This window comes from Piliocolobus tephrosceles, chromosome 1 (genome assembly GCF_002776525.5).
Source record: "Piliocolobus tephrosceles isolate RC106 chromosome 1, ASM277652v3, whole genome shotgun sequence".
Lineage (NCBI taxonomy): Eukaryota > Metazoa > Chordata > Mammalia > Primates > Cercopithecidae > Piliocolobus > Piliocolobus tephrosceles.
Window position 1 is genome coordinate 211,441,852 of NC_045434.1, and position 22,326 is coordinate 211,464,177.

Below are 22,326 nucleotides of genomic sequence, written 5' to 3' on the forward strand. Positions count from 1 at the left end.
AATCTGGAGAAAGAGCATCAGTCTGATGTAGCTTTTACTGAGTAAAGGGAAAAGGGAATTCAGCCGCATGATAGAGGTTCCAGTTGATCGGAGTGCACGAACATCCTTCCCGACTGCGTGATGGGAACCGCACCAGCACAGGGGGCAGGCGGAAGCCACTGCCACAAGGAGATGGTTCCCACTCTCACGCACATGAGCAGCTCCTGGTCAGTCCCAAGAGGCAAGCGCAGAGGGCACGGTGGCTCTCACAGAGCTACTTTGCAAATAAACTGTGTGTCTTCCTCAGGAGTCTCTTACAACACTTTAAAAAAAGATCTGAACAGAAAATAGGGCAAAGGGCCAGGTGGCGGTGCCATGAGGCACATGGAATGTCCTGGTCTGTGGAATCGTGGAGGGTGACAGGAGCAGCACGATCAGGCATTGTATGACGAGGATGACACACTGCCACCGTGGCCTGTCCAGTTGGTGTGGATAAACTGCCCTGGTTTGGCCAACAGTTCATAGGTGTGAGCCCCGAAGTAATCCCGCTGCGCCTAGGAAATGAGAGAGTAGGTTGGTCAGGACAGTCCATGGCGCACGTCCCCCAGCGGCCAGCCAGGTTAACCCCTGCTCCACAGGCTTACCTGGATGAGGTTGGCTGGAAGCATCTCATGTCTGTACCCATCATAGAAGGAGAGGGCAGTAGTAAAACAGGGCATGGGAATGCCAGCCTGGACCCCAGTGCTGACTGCTCGCCGCCAGGAGTCCTGAGCACAAAATGCATGGCCAGAGGTTAGTGATCTGCCCCTGGTGACGCTGACAGACTTTTATTCACATCAATGTGGATAAATGAAAAACTGATGGTAAGGCCAGGCACAGTGGCGCACGCCTGTAATCCCAGCACTTTGGGAGGCTGAGGCGGGCGGATCACGCGGTCAGGAGTTCAACACAAGCCTGACCAACATGGTGCAACTCCAACTCTAGTAAAAATACAAAAAAAAAAAATTAGCCGGGCATGGTGGCATGTGCCTGTAATCCCAGCTACTTAGGAGGCTGAGGCAGGAGAATCACTTGAACCCAGGAGGTGCAGATTGCAGCGCCACTGCACTCCAGCCTGGGAGACAGAGCAAGACTCCGTCTCAAAAAACAAACAAACAAACAAACAAAAAAAACACAACTGATGGCCCCAGGGAGGTAGAGTAACCTTGGCGCCAGCTCTAGGCTACATACCTGGCAGTTTTCAACAGCTGACTTAAAGAAGTCGTCCAGTAGGAGGTTCTGAAGCTCCGGGTTTCCATCAAATGCATCCTTTATCTTTCCTAGGAATACACTGAAATAATCGAGGAGGGAAAAAAGCAATGAATCTTTTTTTTGACGGAGTCCCGCTCTGTCACCAGGCTGGAATGCAGTGGCATGATCTCGGCTCACTGCAACCTCTGCCTCCCAGGTTCAAGCGATTCTCCTGCTTCAGCCTCCCGAGTAGCTGGGATTACAGGTACGCACCACTACGCCCAGCTAATTTTTGTACTTTTAGTAAAGACAGGGTTTCACAGGATGGTCTCGATCTCCTGACCTTGTGATCTGCCTGCCTCAGCCTCCCAAAGTGCTGGGATTACAGGCGTGAGCCACCGCACCAGGCCGAAAGCAATGAATAACTCTTAACAGGGAAGTAAGCTGGAAGCCGATGTATACCCTAGTGAAGTACAAAGTTACATTTCTTATCTCTTCGAGCTACTGGTTAACCCTTTTCCTGTTTAGATAAAAAGTGCAGCTCCCTGCCAGCGCTCATTTAATTTTAAACACGCTTTTTGAGGCTGAAGCAAATCTGACTGATTTTCAATGTGAAAATAAAATACAAAAACTATTCTTGGAGTTATTTCTAAAGAGAACTAATATTAGAATCATCTGAATCACCAGAATCATCTATTTCAGAAAAATCAGATTCATCAAATGAATCTTCAGCCAGCATGAGAATGATGTAACGTCATGTGTAGGAATGCTACGTTTTCTATGATTTGACATTTCCAATGAAAATACACAGCAAAAGTCCCAAGAGGCAAGGCCAGAGGGCATAACAGTTCTCACAGAACTACTTAAAAAAAAAGGTGTAATGTGGACGATCTAGGTAGAGCAACTGAGGTATAGTGAAGAAGGGAGCCACAAAATCTAACTATCTTGCTGCCTGTGTCCACTGACGGGGCTAACTGCCCACCCCTGGAAACTGCTCAAGCTAAGTCCTAAGATCGCACTTCTGCACAGCAGCATGAATCCTTCCTGTCGGACCCTGGGCTGCCTCTCACTTACCTTCTGATGATGCAGCCCCCTCTCCACATTAGGGCGATGCCACCATAATTGAGGGTCCAGCCAAACTCGGTAGCTGCCTGCCTTAGCAGCATAAAGCCTTGAGCATAAGAGATGATCTTGGAAGCGTAGAGGGCCTAAAGAGTGACACAGAGACCCATTAGGATTGCCATTAGGAAAGTGACCGCCTTACGTCTACCAGTCTTATTCTTATCAGCAGTGGAGATGCCAGAAGGGACAAGACTCTAGGAAAAAGCTGTAAGTCAAGATCCCAGCGAAGGCTGAACTTCATTCCACCTGGCATCCCGTGGCCTCGCGTGTTCTCCCACGACAATCCCCACCCCCACTGCCTTCCACGGGACCAACAAAGACCACTGCCAGGGACTCTGTCCCACCTTCCGAATGTCCTCCAGGAATGATTTCTTATCACCATCAAACTGGAACTTCTGGGGACCCTTCAGCTTTTTGCTAGCTTGAATTCTCTCATCCTTCAGCGATGATAAGCACCGAGCAAAGACAGCTTCTCCTACAAGGGGGGATCAGGAAGAGGAAACAGATGACTGTCAGGCCTCTGAGCCCAAGCTAAGCCACCACATCCCTGTGACCTGCACGAATACATCCAGATGGCCTGAAGCAGGTGAAGAATCACGAAAGAAGTGAAAATGGCCGGTTCCTGCCTTAACTGGTGACATTCCACCATTGTGATTTGTTCCTGCCCCACCGTAACTGAGCAATGAACCTTGTGAAATTCCTTCTCCTGGCTCAGAAGCTTCCCCACTGAGCACCTTGTGAACGAACCCTGCCCCGTCCGTAAGAGAAAAACCCCCTTTGACTGTAATTTTCCACTACCCACCCAAACCCTATAAAACGGCCCCACCGCTCTCCCTTCACTGACTCTTTTCAGACTCAGCCCACCTGCATCCAGGTGATTAAAAAGCTTTATTGCTTACACAAAGCCTGTTTGGTGGTCTTTTCACATGGGCGCACGTGAAAATTACCAAAGTTCACATAGCAACCAGATGAAAGATGGAGCAGGAAAGTCTGTTTATACAAAGCGCTGAAAATTTCAACCTTAGGCCACAAAAGTTGACATGGATCAGAAGGAACTTTTATAAGAAGCTCTAAATAGTTAATTTGATAACTAAAACTCCAAGACAATCTTCCAATGTAAATATGAGTATTCAACCGCAAAGATTAATGTGACATTCAAAAGGGAGTTTTGAGGGAAAATGAAGAGAGAAAAACCATTGTTATGGCTGTGCGTGGTGGCTCACACCTGTAATCCCAGCACGTTGGGAGGCTGAGGTGGGAGGATCACTTGAGCCCAGAAGTTCAAGGCTACAGTGAGCCATGATCCCCCCACTGCTCTCCAGCCTGGGCAAGAGCGAGACCCTGTCTCTAAAACCAGGAAAATCAAATAAAAACCACTGTTACGTAGAGTACTCAGTGTCGGTCCATGAGCAAAATTTCAAATTCAATTTAGAGGACTTTAATTTTTTTTTTTTTTAAGATTTTACATTGAGAAGTCACATTTACAGACAGCTCTCAAAATTAGGTTTTTTATATTTTACGGTTTTCAGTATAGCTGTAGTCATTAAAGTTTCACCACTTCATTTGAATTAAAAAGTCAATGTAGTACTTTAAGACATTCAGTATTTTCAGAAAGTATGCCTTATAAAAGACTACTTACTCAACTGACAATTTATTGTTAGAATCTACGACTCTTCGGCCACTTTTCCCCCACAGACAAAATGAAGTAAAATCTCGGGGAACTAACAGAGGACTGTGCTTCTCAGGAAAGAGGAGCAGCTAGGGCTTGAGATTGCTAACCCTACTCAAAACACGCGGAAGCAGCTACCTCTCTCCTGGCCACACGCACACACAGGATGACTTAGCATTTCTAGAAGGAAGCTTTGTAAGATGACTGGTGCAACGGGTGATGAGGCAAACCCTTCCTGTTACAGGGGGAAGAGGGCAGCTGGAAGACTTCCCTGTTAGTTCACAAATAATGATGGCTCTCAGCCAGGGGGTGGGCCCGGCCACCCTGGGCAAAGGGGTATATGGATCCACAGGAGGACAGCAGGAGCTCCTGGACCTCTCTTGTGGTGTCAGGAGAGCCACAGGCCAGTCAGGGTGGCCCGGGGGATCCCTCACTCAGTGTCCTCTGCTCCGAGACTTGGCTGGGCCAAGCCTGGCCAGTCCCACCTCTGGCCACTGGTCAGCCCTGCGGGAAGTGAGACGCAGGGATCTACACAGACCGCCTGTGTAGACGCTGCTGCCCAGTGTTGAAAGTCTTATCTGGGCTGCCCCCCAGCCATCCCCACATACCCCTCCCCTTCCGGCCCCCGGCCCTCATCCACATATACTTGAGTCCGTGCTCCTAGCTATTGGCCCCTCCCTCCTCACCTATGTTATGGCTCAGATCTGCTAAAAGCAGCCAACTTCCTCCTACACAGCACCCAACTGTAGAAACCACCGACTTCCCTCCTGACTCTGCTTGACACCACAGTTCATCAATAAGGCAAGGCACAATAAACAGGGAGGTCAAAAGGTGAGAAGAGTCTAGGGAGAGAAAGACAACCTGTATCTAGAGGAGCAAACAGGAAAAATTCTGTTTTATTTTATTATTTTTGAGGTGGAATCTCACTCTGTCGCCCAGGCTGGAGTGCAGTGGTGCCATCTCGGCTCATTGCAAATTCCGCCTCCCAGGTTCAAGTGATTCTCCTGCTTCAGCCTCCTGACTGGCTGGGATTACAGGCGCGCAACACCACGCCCACCTAATTTTTGTATTTTTAATAGAGATGGGGTTTCACCATGTTGGTCAGGCTGGTCTCAAACTCCTGACCTCGTGATCCGCCCACCTCAGCCTCCCAAAGTGCTGGGATTACAGGCGTGAGCCACAGTGCCTGGCCCAATTCTGTTTAATATAGTGAGAACATTCTGCCAGAAGCAAAGATCAGCCTTTCATTAACCATGAGAGGCATCTTTCTTTCTCCCTTTTCATTCCTGCCAGAAGTCTATGTATTTTACTCTTAAAGAACCAACTTTGCCGGGCATGGTGAATCATGCCTGCAATCCCAGCACTTTGGGAAGCCAAGGTGGGCAGATCCCCTGAGGTTAGGAGTTCGAGATCAGCCTGACCAATATGGTGAAACCCCGTCTCCACCAATAATACACAAAAATTAGCCAGGCATGGTAGCGTATGCCTGTAATCCCAGCTACTCGGGAGGCTGAGGCAGGAGAATCACTTGAATCTGAGAGGCGGAGGTTGCAGTGAGCCAAGATTGTGCCATTGAACTCCAGCCTGGGCGACAGAGCAAGACTCTGTCTCAAAAAACAAACATACACACACAGAAAAACCAAACCCTCCCACCTACCGCCAACATTTTGATATTGTTAATCCCCTCTTGTTTTCTGTTTCTTTTATTATTTCTTTATCTTTCTGAGTTTAATGCTTAGCTCATTAATGTAAGATAAAAACAAGTGGGCAGGATACAGACCAACCTCAGGATAGTGGCTTTCTTCTAAAAGAGGAAGGGGAAGAACTTAGCAAAACAACAAGGACTCAAATAGATAGGTAATTTTTATTTTTTTAATATCTGGGGGGAAAAAAGGAAATTTTTAATAATTTCTGAGTACATAAGCCTATGTTATTCATGAACTTTTTTTGGCGGGGGCATGGAGTATCATTCTGATGCCCAGGCTGGAGTGCAGTGGCACGATCTCTGCTCACTGCAACCTCTGCCTCCTGGGTTCAAGGGATTCTCATGCCTCAACCTCCTGAGTAGCTGGGATTATAGGCACCTGCCACCATGCCCGGCTAATTTTTCTTTTTTTCTGAGATGGAGTCTCGCTCTGTCGCCTAGGCTGGAGTGAAGTGGTGCCATCTCAGCTCACTGCAACCTCTGCCTCCTGGGTTCAAGTGATTCTCCTGCCTCAGCCTCCCGAGTAGCTGGGACTATGCCTGCCACCACACCCAGCTAATTTTTTGTATTTTTAGTAGAGACGGGGTTTCATCGTGTTAGCCAGGATGGTCTCGATCTCCTGACCTTGTGATCCACCCGCCTTGGTCTCCCAAAGTGCTGGGATTACAGGCGTGAACCACTGTGCCTGGCCCTGTTATTGATGAACTTTTCTATGAAAAATTTCACTGAAGTTACCTGCCTCATAAATAAGATCTTAGATCACTGACTATAATTACCTCACTAATGCTAAAATACTCCAAAGATAAAACTGGATAGGAAGGACAGTCACTTCTGAATTTACCTCACCATTTGTAGGAATAAGGTAAGAACTACAAAGAAGAGAATCAAAAGCAGTGTCAGCCTCTCTCACACTGTCAGTTTCTTCAACACAAGAAAGAGCAACAGGCACTCTGAAAGCTGAAGAGGGCTGAAGAGATTCTCTAAAGACCAGTCTGTATCAGTCCTCCAGATAGCAAGATCAGAATAGTGGATGAAAGGGCCCAAGTGAAAAGCGTAACATTACCAATGAGGGTGACGGGTACGCCATACTCCAGGGCGGAGATGGCGGTCCACTTCCCCGTGCCCTTCTGCCCCGCGCTGTCCCTGATCTTTGGCAGCAGGTATTTGCCATCGGTGTCTTGGAACTTGAGTATATTGGCTGTGATTTCAATCAGAAACGAGTCTAGCTCTGTCTTATTCCAATCCTGAAAGGCCTGCGTGCAGAACACAGGAGAGAACCATGTGAGAGGAACGAGGGCTGTGCAAGGAAGCCCCTTGTCCAATGTCCATGCTGACCAATGCTCACGGTTGCCAGCAGGCTCTGCTCGCGTCTGCCTGGGGACTTCTGCTCCTGCTGGTTGAGTTTTATGCTAACCCAGAGTCAGTTGTGTTTGTTCTGAACCTGGTTATGCTGAATTTCTGGCCACCAGAAGTGTTGTCTCCTCAGAGTCAAGGGCTCCTCACTTCACTTATGTCTCTGTGCGGTCGCCTCCCCAGAAGCCTTCTGCAATCACCCGATCTCGTCCCAGTTTACTCTTCACTCTCACAGTCATCGCTAACTAGTTTGATATTGTTTGTTTATTTCTCTCTGTCTTCCCAGCTCCGGGAGGGCAGGCACTTTGCTTTCTTCACTAGTATATCCCCAGGATTTAGAATCATGCCTGGCATACAGTAAAGCACTCGTGTGTTTGCTGAGCCAACACATTAAATATTATATACACCATTTAAAAATGAACACAAAAAGAAAAGCGCTTTTTCTGTGAAAGAAAACTAAGGTAATGTTTTAGAACAATTAACAGCAAGCCAGTGGAACAAACAATAGTCAAAATAAGTGAGGATGACACGAATAAAAAACTAGGAGGAAATCAACAGAAAACCTGGAAAGCTTCTATCCTGTATGCCTTGCTAGTGTCTGCAAATCATTTCCCACTGGAAATAACTGAAACTAGAAATTCTAGATGGTAAGACATGACTAGAAAGCACATCAGCAAACCATACTTAAAGAGAAGGCCTTGGCCCTACAAAAAATGATGGGTGAATGAAGGTCCTTTCCTGTGTTTTCAGTTAAAATCTATGTTTACCTCATGATAAAGATACATTCATCTAAAGTATTTAGGGAAAACAAAAGTATGGATACCTGCAGTTTACTTTGAATGTATCCAAAAACTGAGATGAAATTGGTTGGGGGTGGACAGACACTGAGAAGGCACGTACAGGAAGCTGTGGGCGGGGGAAAGGAGGTGGTGTATGTCCAGGCGTTCACTGTAAAACTCTCAACTTCTGTGCTGCACGTTTGAATGTTTTCATAATAAAATGTTGGGGGAAATGCTTTGGTGCCCCTGCTTGGACTGACTTTTTGGATTAACTATCAAAACGCCAATCCCAACTGGATGAGTAAAGAAAGCTTCTGCTGCACCTGCCATGTGGGACAACTGTGGAGTAAATGAGGCAGGTGTGTGGAGTGACACAGTGCCTGACACCAGGTCAGTTATGCTAAACGGTGGCGATGATAACCACCCAGACTCTGGGGGGACTTTCTGCTTAGTGACTCACTAGCATAGTGTATAGCCCTATTACTAAGTTTCCCTTAAATTAGGCTGAGTCCATGCAGGCCACCAGAATGGCCAAGGGGATAGGAATGAAGAAAAGATTCAGTGTCCATGGCAAACTGAGCACTCCCTGCAGAATGGACACAGAGGCAGTGCCGGGGCCTCACCTGGGCCATCTCGTCCTGCGCCATGCCCAGCACGTCTTTCATCAGGTGGTATGCCTCACAGATCAGCTGCATGTCCCCATACTCTATCCCGTTGTGCACCATCTTTACGAAGTGGCCTGCTCCCTCATCTCCCACCTGTCAGGACAAGCACCAAGAGGCCTTCAGAGAGACAGGCGACACACCGGAGAAGTCCACATCAGCTTTGACGCCAACAACGTCCCTGGCAAGGCTACCTCTCCACACAAAAAATAACAAGTATAAAATGAATACAGTATTTTTGATACAAGCAGCATACAGCAATTCAATACAAGCTTCAATCCACAACAGCATTATTTAACACTAATTCTAGACTCATTCTTCTCAAGGTTCCTCAAAGTCCCTGAATTCACTCTCAATACCTATGGCTCTCTAGCCTGTATTTTCTAGTCTTTCTCATCATTCAAAGCAAAGCAACTCCCCGCCTTCCCAGCCCCTACCCATAAGAAAAAAAGTCCTCTTGTTCCCAAAGTTACCACTTTTCTAGCAACTAGAGGTTAAAATATATTGGCTAATTAAATCACTTTTGTTTTTTCAAAATATAAATGTAGTTGTTTCTAATGGCTACTGAAAAGTAAAATGACCCTAGATCCAAGGTTTCAAACTTGTAAGCCCAGAAAGGAGTTCTTCCAAGGCCCCATCATTGACCAGATCTTTATTGATAAGCTGGCAAGATATATAAGATCAGAATACCAGCTTATGAATGTAGGATGAAAACCTTAACTATGGATCTTCGTGGTTACAAATTTTAGTCTGGTCAACACAGTCTGTCCCTACAGATAAGCAACTGGGAAGTCAGATTATCTGAAAATGATTTAGTTATCAAGGAACTGGAACAAAGGGAGTGATGAGAGCCAAACAGTTCATGGCATCAGGTTCTCAGTCATCTACACCCAGCTCCACGACAGCGACCCACCTGCCCAGGAGGCCAGGTGTTTGGATGACGTGGGCAGTCTCTCTCCTGGCTGTCAGCACCTGGACCGATACGACTGACGCTTACATCAGGACTCCACTGTCCATGTTTCTTTTTTTTTTTTGAGACGGAGTCTCACTCCGTCGCCCAGGCTGGAGTGTGGAGTGTAGCAGTGTGATCTTGGCTCACCACAACCTCTGCTTCCTGGGTTTACCCAATTCTAACGCCTCAGCCTCCGATGAGCTGGGATTACAGGAGCACAACACCGCACTCGGCTAATTTTTGTATTTTTGTAGAGATGGGGTTTCACCATGTTGGCCAGGCTGGTCTCAAACTGCTGACCTCAGGTGATCCACTCACCTCAGCCTCTCACAGTGCTGGGATTCCAGGCATGAGCCACCACACCTGGCCTTGTCCATGTTTCTATTGCTGCCCCCGCCGACTTCTGATTTTGACACTCTGGTCATGCAGTAACATGGCTACCAGTATCTTACTTCACCTTACCCTTCCTGCCACTTCAGCCATGAACTAAGGAGCACCTGCTTGATCAACACACATAGAAGCAAGGACGATGCTTCTCTTCATGACTTTGTCCTAAGCGTGTGTATATAAAAAGAAGTTGCAGGCTGCGTGCGATGGCTCACACCTATAATCCCAACACTTTGGGAGGCCGAGGTGGCCAATTACTTGAAGTCAGGAGTTCAAGACCAGCCTGGGCAACATGGTGAAACACCATCTCTACCAAAAATACAAAAATTAGCCAGGCATGGTGGCATATGCCTGTCATCCCAGCTACACTGGAGGCTGAGGCATAAGAATCACTTGAACCTGGGAGGCGGAAGTTGCAGTGAGCGGAGATTACGCCACTGCACTCCAGCCTGGATGACAGAGCAAGACTCTGTTTCAAAAAAAAAAAAAGAAGAAGAAGAAGTTGCTACCACTCGCTTTTACTGCAGTGATCTTTTTGTTTTTGTTTAAGAGACAGGGTCTCACTCTATTACCCAGGCTGGAGTACAGTGGTATGATCACTGCTCACTGCAGCCTTGACTCCTGGTCTCAAGGGATTCTCCCAAAATGCTGGATCACAAGCATGAGCCACTGCGCCCAGCCTTTTACCACGGTCATCTACTATCAGGGAACAGAAGTCCCTTTCCAATCCTTCATACTAATGAGAAGATTACTCAGCCCTTTATGTCAGTCCCAGCACCAGCCTCTCTCTACCCTAAGCAGATTCTGACTGAGCTCAATGGCCGACCACTGGTGAAAAGGTAAGGGCAGGTGAGCTGCTGTAGCCAAAGCCACCAAGCAGTGGCAGGCCTAGGCGGGGGGCTTCCTAGATTCCTCAGAGGCCTGAGTCCTTGTTTCAACCTCACTGTTCATCTCATATAAAATAAAATTGAAAATTAGCATTAAAATTGCTGATATAAAATTAAAGGGAATCAGGAGCTAAAGAGAGCTTGGAGATCATGTAGTCCAACCCCATATCTTACAGATAAGGAAACTGAGGTCCATGAAGGGACATGGCCTGCCTGATGTCACAGTTAACAAAAAGCCAGAATTGCCACTCAGGTCTCCTGAGCCTATTTTTTTCCTTCCACAGCATGGGCTGAACTACAATATGAGATAAAGTTTACTTTAACGGCAACACGAGGCCGGGCATGGTGGCTCATGCCTGTAACCTCAGCACTCTGGGAGGCCAAGGCAGGCAGATGACTTGAGAGTCCAGGAGTTCGAGACCAGCCTGGGCGACATGGTGAAACCCCATCTCTACAAAAAATACAAAAATTGGAAAGGCGTGGTGGCATGCACCTGCAGTCCCAGCTACTCAGGAGGTTGAGGTAGGAGGATCACTTGAACCTGGGAGGCGGAGGTTGCAGTGAGCCGAGATGGTGCCACTGCACTATGAACTAGGCTAGGTCTCCTTCGCATTCAGTGAGGGTGCAAGTCCACAAGTGACTTTGTTCAAGCACAGAATGCCTGAATCCCACAGTATGAGGAGGGGAATTTTCCACATTCATAGCCAGGACATATGACACGGCAACAGTACATTCAGTCCTCTTCCTTTCACCCACGCAAGCAAACGCCACTTTTGATCCTGACATTCTTTCCTTTGGCCGTGAAATAATATGGCTCAAAAAAAAATCTTACTTCACTTCATCCTATTCCTTTTTAAGGGATCCATCTTTTAGATGAATTACAGAAGGCTGCTTTTAGTATCAACCTCAAGGCCATGAACAGTCAGTTAAGATACAAAGATGTGAACAGCAGGCATGCATTCTAGGTGTTGGCTATGCTAGCAATCAAAGATTGAGATGTTTATGTCACCAAGCTAACCACTGGGAGACCATGGTGGCCTTTCTCTGCACACTTCATCACTTAGACACGCTCGTGTTGCCAACTGGCTTTAAACAGTAGCCCAGAACTTGCCCAGTCACAGCAGGGTTCTCCAGTTCCTACTTTTGCAGCAATGCTTTGGAAGATGGTCTTGATGTGGGGCCTGTGGAAAGAAACAGTGCGGTTCAGCTAATGAGAAGAGACAGGCTGAAAGCCCAATTACATACTCATAGACAACAACCCCCATCTTTTCCGGTTTTTTTTTTTTTTTTTTTTGAGACAGGGTCTCATTTTGTCACCCAGGCTGGAGTGCAGTGGTGTGATCTCAGCTTGTTGCAGCCGCCTCAACCTCCCAGGTGCAAGTGATCTTCCTGCTTCAGCCCTCTAAGTAGCTGAGACTACAGATATGTGACACCATGCCCAGCTAATTTTTTGGATTTTGTAGAGATGGGGTTTTGCCATGTTGCCCAGATTGGTCTCAAACTCCTGAGCTCAAGTGATCCACCCACCATGGATACCCAAAGTGCTAGGATTACAGGCATAAGCCACCACCGCACCAGGCCCATCTTTTTGTTTCTAATGGGAGGTGGAAGCGCCCACAAAAAGATAATGAATGGGCCGGGCGCGGTGGCTCACGCCTGTAATCCCAGCACTATGGGAGGCCGAGGCGGGCGGATCACGAGGTCAGATCGAGACCATCCCGGCTAACATGGTGAAACCCCGTTTCTACCAAAAACACAAAAAATTTGCCGGGTGTTGTGACAGGTGCCTGTAGTCCCAGCTACTCAGCAGGAGAATGGAGTGAATCCGGGATGCGGAGGTTGCAGTGAGTCGAGATGGCACCACTGCACTCCAGCCTGGGTGACAGATCGAGACTTTGTCTCAAAAAAAAAAAGATAATGAATGTGCTAAGTTCTCAAGCTAAACTTCAGACCCTTAACTGAAACTGGCGCCCTTCTCCAGATCCTGGTGGACTCTCAAAGCAGAGACTGGACTATCAGACTGAGACTACAGACATGCTGAGCAGAAGCATCACCAAAGCACCAGAAGAAATGTCTTCTTAGAGACAGGGTCTCTGTTGCCCAGGCTGGACTGCAGTGGCGCAATCACGGCTCCCTGCAGCCCCAAACTCCTGGACTTAGATGATCCTCCTGCCTCAGCCTCCCAAGTAGGTGGGGCTACAGGTGTGTGCCATCACAGGCAGCTAATTAAAAATTTTTTGTAGGGACAGGATCTTGCTATGTTGCCCAGGTTGGTGTTGAGCTCCTGGCCTCAAGCAATCCTCACACTTCAGCTTCCCAAAGTGCTGGGACCGTGGGCATGAGCAACCATGCCTGGCAAATTTTTGTTGTTGTTGCAGAGACGGGGTCTCCCTATGTTGATGTGGCTGGTCTTGAACTCCTGGGCTCCAGCACTCCTCCCACTTCAGCCTCGAGTCACTGAGATGACAGGCATGAGCCATCACACCCGGCTCAGAAACTTCTATTGCAGCAGCAGCAGATGGTATGATTGCAAACAGCAAGCAATACCAAAGTTCCTTTAGAGATCCTCTTTTAATTTTTTCCCTTTTCTTGATTTCTCCTTATAATGGCTTTTAGCAAGTGAAGAGACCCTCTTTTACTTGTCTGGATGTGTCCTGCCAGGCACAGAATGGTTCTGGACATTTGGATTAAGAACCAGGCAGCGTTTTTGAGAGCTACATTACCATCCAGGGAAAGGCCGCTGTTCATTCCTTCCACAGCTCAGCACGGGGATGTATTACTCCTGAGGCTTTCCCTTGCTGTTCTGCTCCCTATTGGCCAGTCAGGGCTTCCTCACAAAAAGTTCTTGGTGCAGACATGAAATCTTACAGGGTTGCAAAGTTAACATTTAGGATTAGGGATGAAGACAGCTACACTGGAAACTGCAGAGCTTTACTGAACTTTTACAGTGTCCTTCAGGTAAAGGTGCCATTTGTACTTCTGCCAGCACAGTATAAGGAAAGAGAACTGATGGAAACAACTGGAGCACTCCATATGTCAAATACTTTTATGTGCACTGTCTGCTGGTTGCCCTTCTAACTGTTCACTGTGCAGGTGCTTCGAGGTATTTTCAAACCTTTTTTTTTTTTTCTTAAGAAACAGGGTCTCACTATGTCATCCAGGCTGGCCTTGAACACCTGGTCTCAAGCAGTTCTGTCACCTCAGTCTCCTGAATAGCTGGCACTACAGGTGCAAGCCACTGCACACGCAGCTGTTTAAACTTCTGAGAAGCAGGAAGGTCTCTCTACTTCTGCGTTTTATTAATAACACACTGAAGAGAATCCCCAGACTCATTCACCAGAAAGGTAGTTTAAAGAATCATTTTTTCTTTTTTACTGAGACTGAGTCTCACTCTGTCACCCATGATGGAGTGCAGTAGTGTTATCTCAGCTCACTGCAACCTCCGCCTCCCAGGTTCAAGTGATTCTCGTGCCTCACCCTCCTGGGTAGCTGGGATTACAGGCGCCCCCCACCATGCCCGGCTAATTTTTGTATTATTAGTAGAGACAGGGTTTCACCATGTTGGCCAGGCTGGTCTTGAACTCCTGACTTCAAGTGATCCTCCCATCTCAGTCTCCCAAAGTGCTGGGATTACAGGCATGAGCCACCGTGCCCAGGATTAAAGAATCATATTGCAGGCCAGGCATGGTGGCTCACGCCTGTAATTCCAGCACTTTGGGAGGCCAGGGCAAGCGGATTACCCACAATTATATATATACACACACACACACACACACACACGTATATAATTTTTTTTTTTTTGCTTTGTTTTCTTTTTGAGTCTGAGTCTCGCTCTGTCGCCAGGGTGAAGTGCAGTGGCGCAATCTCAGCTCACTAACCTCTGCCTCCTAGGTTCCAGCGATTCGCCTGCTTCAGCCTCCCAAGTAGCTGGGACTACAGGTGCATGCCACCATGCCTGGCTAATTTTTGTATTTTTAGTAGAGACGGCGTTTCGCCATGTTGGCCAGGATCGTCTAGATCTCCTGACCTGGTGATCTGCCCGCCTCAGTCTCCCAAAGTGCTAGGATTACAGGTGTGAGCAAGCATGCCCGGCCAATTTATATGTTTTAATTAAAACATTTTTTGTTGGCCAGGCGTGGTGGCTCACGCCTGTAATCCCAGCACTTTGGGAGGCCAAGGTGGGCGGATCACGAGGTCAGGAGATCAAGACCATCCTGGCTAACATGGCAAAACCCCATCACTACCGAAAATACAAAAAATTAGCCGTGCGTAGTGGTGGGCACCTGTAGTCCCAGCTACTCAGAAGGCTGAGGCAGCAGTATGGTGTGAACCTGGGAGGCAGAGCTTGCAGTGAGCCGAGATCACGCCACTGCACTCCAGCCTGGGCAACAGAGTGAGACTCCAAAAAAAAAAAAAATTTTTTTTTTGTTTTTTTTTTTGTAGAAAGAAGATCTCGCTATGTTGTCCAGGCTCATCTTCAACTCCTGGGCTCAAATGATCCTCCCACCTCAGCTTCCCAAAGTGCTGGGATTATAGGCATGGGCCACTATGCCCAGCCTGTTACCCATGATTATTACATAAAGTTACTTTTGGGCTACACATCAGCTAAAAGAGGCAGACCTTATTCCTACATCCAGACATTGCACAGAACAGTATCTAAACTGCTTCCTTAAAGCCTATTTAGAGGCTGAGCATGGTGGCTCACACCTGTAATCCCTGCACTTTGGGAGGCCAAGGCAGACAGATCGCCTAAGGTCAGGAGTTCGAGACCACCCAGGGTAACATGGTGAAACCCTGTCTCTACTAAAAGGCAAAAAATTAACCGGGCATGGTGGCAGGCGCCTGTAGTCCCAGCTACTTGGGAGGCTGAGGCATAAGAATTGCTTGAGCCCAGGAGATGGGGGTTGCAGTGAGCTATGATCTCACCACACTGTACTCCTGCCTGGGCAAGAAAAAAAAAAGCCTATTTAGAACTTCAGGTATCAGTCTTGATAGAAATAACAGAAGAAAAAAGGCAAAAGAGGATTGTGCACATATATCAAAGCAACAAAATGCCTAGATAAAAGAAACTGCCAGCATCTCCTGGGTCTCACCCTCAGGGCACCACAGAGATCAGGGTGGCAGAACTGCTCCTGGCTTATTTGTTCTCAAAGTCTCGCTCCCTTGTACAGAGACGGACACAGTGCTGATGGCACTCACCACGCTTCTTTGTTCCCTCCTGGCATGAGCGATGGGCCGTACCGGGCACCTTCCTCTCCACCACTGACTCCGCTCCCCACAAATAAAATTCCCTTGGCCTTGAGGTCTCGGCACCGTCTCTGAAGGACAGAAAAATAATTTCATTATGCTTCCATGTTTCATTATGCTCCCAAAAACAGTTTCCCTTATAACTGAGAGGAAGTAGAAGATAGGTATGGAGAGCCTGCATTTGACAGGAAATGACCCAAGAATCTAGGACTAACTGATGACTCTGAAAAGTTAATCCCCTATGTGTAGAAGTTAAAAACCAAAACAGTAGACTATGGACATTCAAGATACATACCCCTTCCCCAGAGTGAAACAAGCCAAACACACATTGGCATTTTACCGGAAAAGACCTTGAATAAGACTCAATTAAGAGTAGGTTTAATACAACTTAATGCCATTCAGTACTTCAGAGCACACAGGACTTCCCTCAGCGTTTGATACCATTAGAGGAGTGGTTCTAAACCAGTTAGAGACTGACATATCATGGATTACTTGGAAGGGGAAGGGGAGGAGTTAAAACATAATTCTCAGCCCGCTGTATCTGACTATTAATCCTCTGAGTTGTATGTGTGACTGAGAATCTCACCCACCAAGTGTGTCTTTTTTTTTTTTTTTTTTTCAGATGGAGTCTCACTCTGTTGCCCAGGCTGGAGTGCAGTGGCACGAACTCGGCTCACTGCACCTTCTGCCTCCCAGGTTCAAGCAATTCTCCTGCCTCAGCCCTCGGAGTAGCGTGCCACCATGCCAGGCTAATTTTTTGTATTTTTAGTAGAGATGGGTTTTCACCGTGTTAGCCAGGATGGTCTTGATCTCTTGACCTCATGGTCCACCCCCCTCGGCCTCCCAAAGGGCTGGGATTACAGGCCTCAAGTGTGTCTTAACAGAAAAAAAGGCTGAGAACTATTATATCAGTAGCAATCTCACAAAAATCAGTACCACAGGGCTGTTCACCCTACTGTCACATATGCAGTGCTGACACTTTTTTTTGAATGTTCTCAGAACCTGGAAGAATCTGGACTGAAGAACACTTACTGTGGTGTCCCTATATTCAGAATTTCCTCCATCAATGATGATGTCACCAGTGTCCAACAACGGTACCTGTAACCAGACACCAGCATTAAGACAGACCAGAAATGAAACATACCTTGGCAAATTAAAACAAGAATGTATTCCAAATAAACAGAGTCTAAAAAGAGTCTCATTCTGTTGCCCAGCTTGAAATGCAGAAGTGCGAACATGGCTCACTGAAACCCTGAACTCCTGCAGTGGTGTGAACGTGACTCACTGCAACTTTGAACTCCTTGAACCACAATGCCCAGCTAGTTTAAAAATTGTTTTTGTAGAGATGGAGTCTCACTATGTTGCCCAGGCTGGTCTCGTTGCCCAGGCTAGTCTCAAACTCCTGGGCTCAAAATCAAAAGATCCTCCTGGCTTGGCAGGAGGCCAACGCACCCAGCCTATCTAATCTTCAGTAATCCTCTCTGTGGCTACAGGACTCTAACAGTTTAGGGCTGACCAGGCTCAGTGGCTCACACCTGTAATCCCAACACTTTGGGAGGTCGAGGCAGGCCAATCGCTTGAGCCCAGGAGTTTGAGACCAGCTCAGACAGCACAGCAAGATCCCGTTTCTATTTTTAAGTAAGTAAATAGATTAAATACTGCCTATAATGTCTGTGTCTAGAAGAGAGTGAGGATTCAGTGAATACATATCAAATGGTTTAGTGTATGAATGAATGATTTTATCACCACAGTTCAGAGATCAGGAAGAGACAGAGCCGTGAACATGAATATCTACCTACAGCACACCAACCAGGCTGGGCTTTATTATTTATTACTCAATCTTCCCCCTACAAGGCTCCAGTTAACACTACTTAGTATTTTCCTATACTGAAGAATAATCCACCATTTTTCAGTTTTCTCTGTCTAAAACTGAGCACAGGCAGCTTGCCACACAAAAAATTTACTATATCCTTTTTTTAAACTCAGAGTTCTTCCTTTCTAGGTCATTTGTTTGAAAAACAGTGGCATACTGGTTACAAATCCTTCTTCCTGTGGAAACAACCTCACCGTTGATGCCACTCCTCTAGAAAAGGAGTCACTCCTCTAGAAAAGAAATCACTCCTCCAGAAAAGGAATGCTCAGCCTCCCCTGAGGTATCACTGCACTGCTTACAGCAAAACATTTCTTCTAAATGGGTAGGCCCTGGGTTTTTTCAGAGCTGTTACTACAGAATTATTTTGGGGTATCTAAATACATTATTTTCACTGGTTCCCCTACCTTTTTTTTCCCAAAAAAGATACACCTGCTAAAGCCAACAAATTGTTTGGTACAAAATAAGCATCCAGTTCCCTAGGATTCCCTAAGAAGATCTTGATTTTATTTTCATTTTTTTTTGAGACAGAGTCACTCTGTCGCCCAGACTTGAGTGGCACAATCTCAGGTCACTGTAACCTCTGCCTCCCAGGTTCAAGTGATTCTCATTCTTCAGCCTTCCGAGTAACTGGGATTACAGGTGTGCACCATAACACCCAGCTAATTTTTATATTTTTAGTAGAGATGGGGTTTCACCATGCTGGCCAGGCTGGTCTTGAACCTGGGATCATAAGCTTCCACCACCATACCCAGCTAATTCTTTTTATTTTATGTGAAGACAGGGTTTCGCCATGTTGCCCAGGCTGGTCTTGAACTCCTGGGCTCAAGTGATCCATCTGAACCAGCCTCCCAAAGTGCTGGGATTACAGGCCTGAGCCACTGGGCCCTGCCTTAATGAATTTCTATTGAAATGTCTGTTAGGCCGGGCGCGGTGGCTCAAGCCTGTAATCCCAGCACTTTGGGAGGCCGAGACGGGCGGATCACGAGGTCAGGAGATTGAGACCATCCTGGCTAACACGGTGAAACCCCGTCTCTACTAAAAAATACAAAAATCTAGCCGGGCGAGGTGGCGGACGCCTGTAGTCCCAGCTACTTGGGAGGCTGAGGCAGGAGAATGGCATAAACCCGGGAGGCAGAGCTTGCAGTGAGCTGAGATCCAGCCACTGCACTCCAGCCTGGGCAACAGAGCGAGACTCCGTCTCAAAAAAAAAAAGAAAGAAAAAAAAAAAGAAATGTCTGTTAGTATTCTCAGAATTACTACCACCAAAGCACAAAGTTACTTCATAAGTGCCGATCAAGTTAACCAACGCTGCAACAGTTGAGCAATCATTTGGTCAGAATTTAGCAGAAATTGGAAAAAAAAAATCTCTGGAGTTAAAAGGAGAAAGGAAGAAACCAAAACCAGCTGTTATCCTGGTAGCAGCTGAGAGCAGAGCTGGCCTCACCAATTTTTCGATGAAGTCATCCACAGCTTGCCCAGCCTTCACCAGGAGGATGATCCGCCGGGGCTTCTTCAGCTTGGAGACCATCTCTTTCAGGGACTGAGCACCCACCACTTTGGTTCCCTTTGCCTCATTGGCCAAGAAATCATCAACTTTGGAGACAGTCCTATTAAAAGCACAGACCTAGAAGGACAGAAGACCTGAGTAGGAGATCCAGGACACATAAGACCTTCAGACTGTGGCCCAAGTAACAAGGACCTTTCCATTCAGCCCAAGTTCTGGGGAGGTCAGACCTGCCTGTGCCTTTTCCTCCCCAAGCTGTGGGAGGCTCACTGTAAAGTTATGTCACCTCAGTAGAATGAAACTGGCAGAGAACCCAGGCGAAGACCAACTACCCCCGGCGTATCAGGTAGAATCCACAACCAACCTGTTAGGACTCAAAATCAAATCCAGGAACCGGCCGGTTCAACAGGCTCTGTCTGTTGCTACTGATCATCCCGGCGTCTAAGCCACTTTAGCATTTAGAAGAAACATTTTCACTCTCCCCAGATCTCATCACGCAATCAAGTTGGAACTCTACACAGCCAGCAGGGGTTCTCCTCCCGCACCCTTCGTCTCTACTAGACACTAATCCGTTCATTCGGGCTGTGAACCTCACGGACCCACAGGCACACTCTGCCGGACTAAGGTCGGGATCGGCCCACCCACGCCCACAGGGTGCTTCTCCTTTCCATACAAAAAGCGAGGAGCAGCAACAGAGCACATTCGCAAAGCGCGGCCAGGAGACCCGTGAGCTCCCAAACCCATCGCCGGCCTCTTAGCCCGGGAACCAAAGAGAAGACAATGCGCCCGCGCAGCTTACCACAAAGCCATGGTCATTCATGTTCAGAATTAAGTTCTGGCCCATGACGGCCAATCCGATCAGCGCGATGTCAGCTCTGGAGGGGCAGAAACAGAACAAAGGAAAGAGTCAGCGCCGCTCGACGCGCTGAAACCCAGGGGCCTGGGCCTTCCCCGTTTGGCCGTAAGTGGGAGTTTGCACTTTCCTCCGCGCCTCCGGGGCCCCCCGAAGCCGGGCGCGCACGCTGCAGAGCCTCCGCCGAGCAGGCGGCCCCCAGCCCCGCCCTCGCGCCCGGCTCCGGCTGGCACGCGTCCCGCAGGTGTCCCTGCAGACTCGGCGAGGCCTGGCCGCGCCTCCTCCCCGGCCGTCGAAGGGACCCGCCCCGCCCCGAGCCAGCGCGGCCAGGAGAGCAGGGGGCCGGGCCCGCAGGGAAGGAGCTCCGGGCCCGAGACGCCGCAGGACGAGGGTCCCAGAACCCCAAATGAGCTCAGGCGACCTCCAGGATGGGAGGCGTCGGAGAGAACGAGGGAGATCCCGACTCCCAAAGAGTTCCCCGCCCGCTGAGGCCGAGCCCGGCTGCGCCTGGCGAGTCACTCACTGGGCCATGGCGGCGAACAGAGCAGAACCGAAGAGCCGGGAAGCGCGGAGGGCGAGTGAGGGAGAGACCCGCTGCGGCTCCCTCCAGAGGCTGCGGCCCTCACGCCCGGCTTTTCGGCGCCGGCCAATCGAATAGAAGGGGGTGGAGCCATGAGCCACGCCATTGGCTCTCTCCGACGCCTGTTATACCATCCGAGGCAAACGTGCCCGCCCACTCCCGGGGGCCGGAGCAGTAGAGCGCAGAGCACCTAGATTGACATGGCCCCGGCGAGGCTCGGGGCTCCCCGCCCACGCGCAGAGCTTTCCGCTCCTCCCACCTGCACCTCAGTTCTTCTAGCTATCTGTCTGGCGCTGCCGTAGCTACAGCAACTCACGCAGGACCGCGCTTTACAGTTTACCAGGCACTCGGACGCCTTTGGCGCCAGCGTCCGTCGCTCCTTCCTCAGGTCACTGCGGTGCACAGTGCGGGTCCGCATCGTGGCCTTCCGCTCCGGGGCAGGGGCCTGGCGTGCTGGTTCAGTCCTGTGCGCACTCGGAATGGGGCCGGGAACGGCTGAGCCTCAGGGCGATCCTGATGTGGGGCCCTGCGACCGCTCACTGCGGGTGAAGAGACCCAGGCGCAGACAGCGCAGGCGTGGTATGTATCGGTCGGAGTATGAGGGGGCCAGGACTTGAGTCTTTTACCCAGGCCCGGAGATAATGGCACTGAACCGCTTCTCATTCTGCAGAGGCTGTGTGACTCGCGAGATGGACCGGGTTAAATGCAGAGGCAGATATGAAAATCCAGCCATCTTAAGCCAGACATTAAAGATATTTGCAAAGTGGCCAAGCAGCGCTATTCATCTTACTGAGTCCCTTCTTGCTAGGAGAAAATTGTTATTCAAAAGTTTGAGTTTTAGACTTTTTTTTTTGAGACGGAGTCTCGCACTATCGCCCGGGCTGGAGTGCAGTGGTGTGATCTCAGCTCACTGCAACCTCCGCCTCCCGGGTTCAAGCAATTTTCCTGCCTCAGCCTCCCAAGTAGCTGGGATTACAGGCGCCTTCCACCACGCCCAGCTAATTTTTGTATTTTTAGTAGAGATGGGGTTTCACCATCTTGTCCAGGCTAGTCTCAAACTCCTGATCTCGTGATCTGCCCGCCTCGGCCTCCCAGAGTGCTGAGATTACAGGCGTGAGCCACCATGCCCGGCCTTTTTTGTTGTTGCTGAGATGGAGTCTTGCTCTGTCTCTAGGCTGGAGGGCAGTGGCGTGATCTCGGCTCACTGCAACCTCCCCCTCCCAGGTTCAAGCGATTCTCCTGCTTCAGCCTCCCTAGTAGCTGGGACTACAGGCACATGTCACCATACCCAGCTAATTTTTTTATTTTTCGTAGAGACAGGGTTTCACCATGTTGGCCAGGCTGGTCTCGAACTCCTGACCTCAAGTGATCCACCCGCCTCAGCCTCCCTAAGTGCTGGGATTAGAGGTGTGAGCCACTGTGCCCAGCAAGTTTTTAATTTTTTTAAAGACAGGGTCTTTGCTCTGTTGCCCAGGCTGGAGTGCAGTGACATGATCATAGCTTACTGCAGCCTTGAACTCCTGAGGTCGAGCAATCTTCTACTC

At 48.6% G+C, this 22,326-nt stretch overlaps 1 protein-coding gene and 1 long non-coding RNA gene across 3 annotated transcripts; one reads left to right on the plus strand and one right to left on the minus strand.

Annotated features, from left to right (window-relative positions):
• Positions 1-16: 16 nt before the first annotated feature.
• On the minus strand, positions 17-20,870 carry PGD (phosphogluconate dehydrogenase). 2 transcript variants are annotated; one of them, XM_023215310.2, is made up of 13 exons: positions 20,726-20,870; positions 20,149-20,224; positions 19,290-19,469; positions 17,005-17,070; positions 15,925-16,043; positions 11,837-11,906; positions 8,461-8,595; positions 6,769-6,958; positions 2,676-2,806; positions 2,284-2,417; positions 1,210-1,309; positions 624-746; positions 17-533 (listed from the first exon to the last, which is right to left on the minus strand). In XM_023215310.2, exons 1-13 carry the CDS (start codon positions 20,731-20,733, stop codon positions 414-416), a joined length of 1,452 nt encoding a protein of 483 aa, XP_023071078.2. In that variant the 5' UTR covers positions 20,734-20,870; the 3' UTR covers positions 17-413. The 2 variants fall into 2 exon arrangements, with proteins under 2 accessions (XP_023071078.2, XP_026305553.1); XM_026449768.1 differs by lacking the exon at positions 8,461-8,595.
• Positions 20,871-21,218: 348 nt separating this feature from the next.
• On the plus strand, positions 21,219-21,553 carry LOC113220511. Its single transcript, XR_003307385.1, has 2 exons — positions 21,219-21,361; positions 21,453-21,553. It is a non-coding gene; the product is annotated as an uncharacterized LOC113220511 (long non-coding RNA).
• Positions 21,554-22,326: the final 773 nt, after the last annotated feature.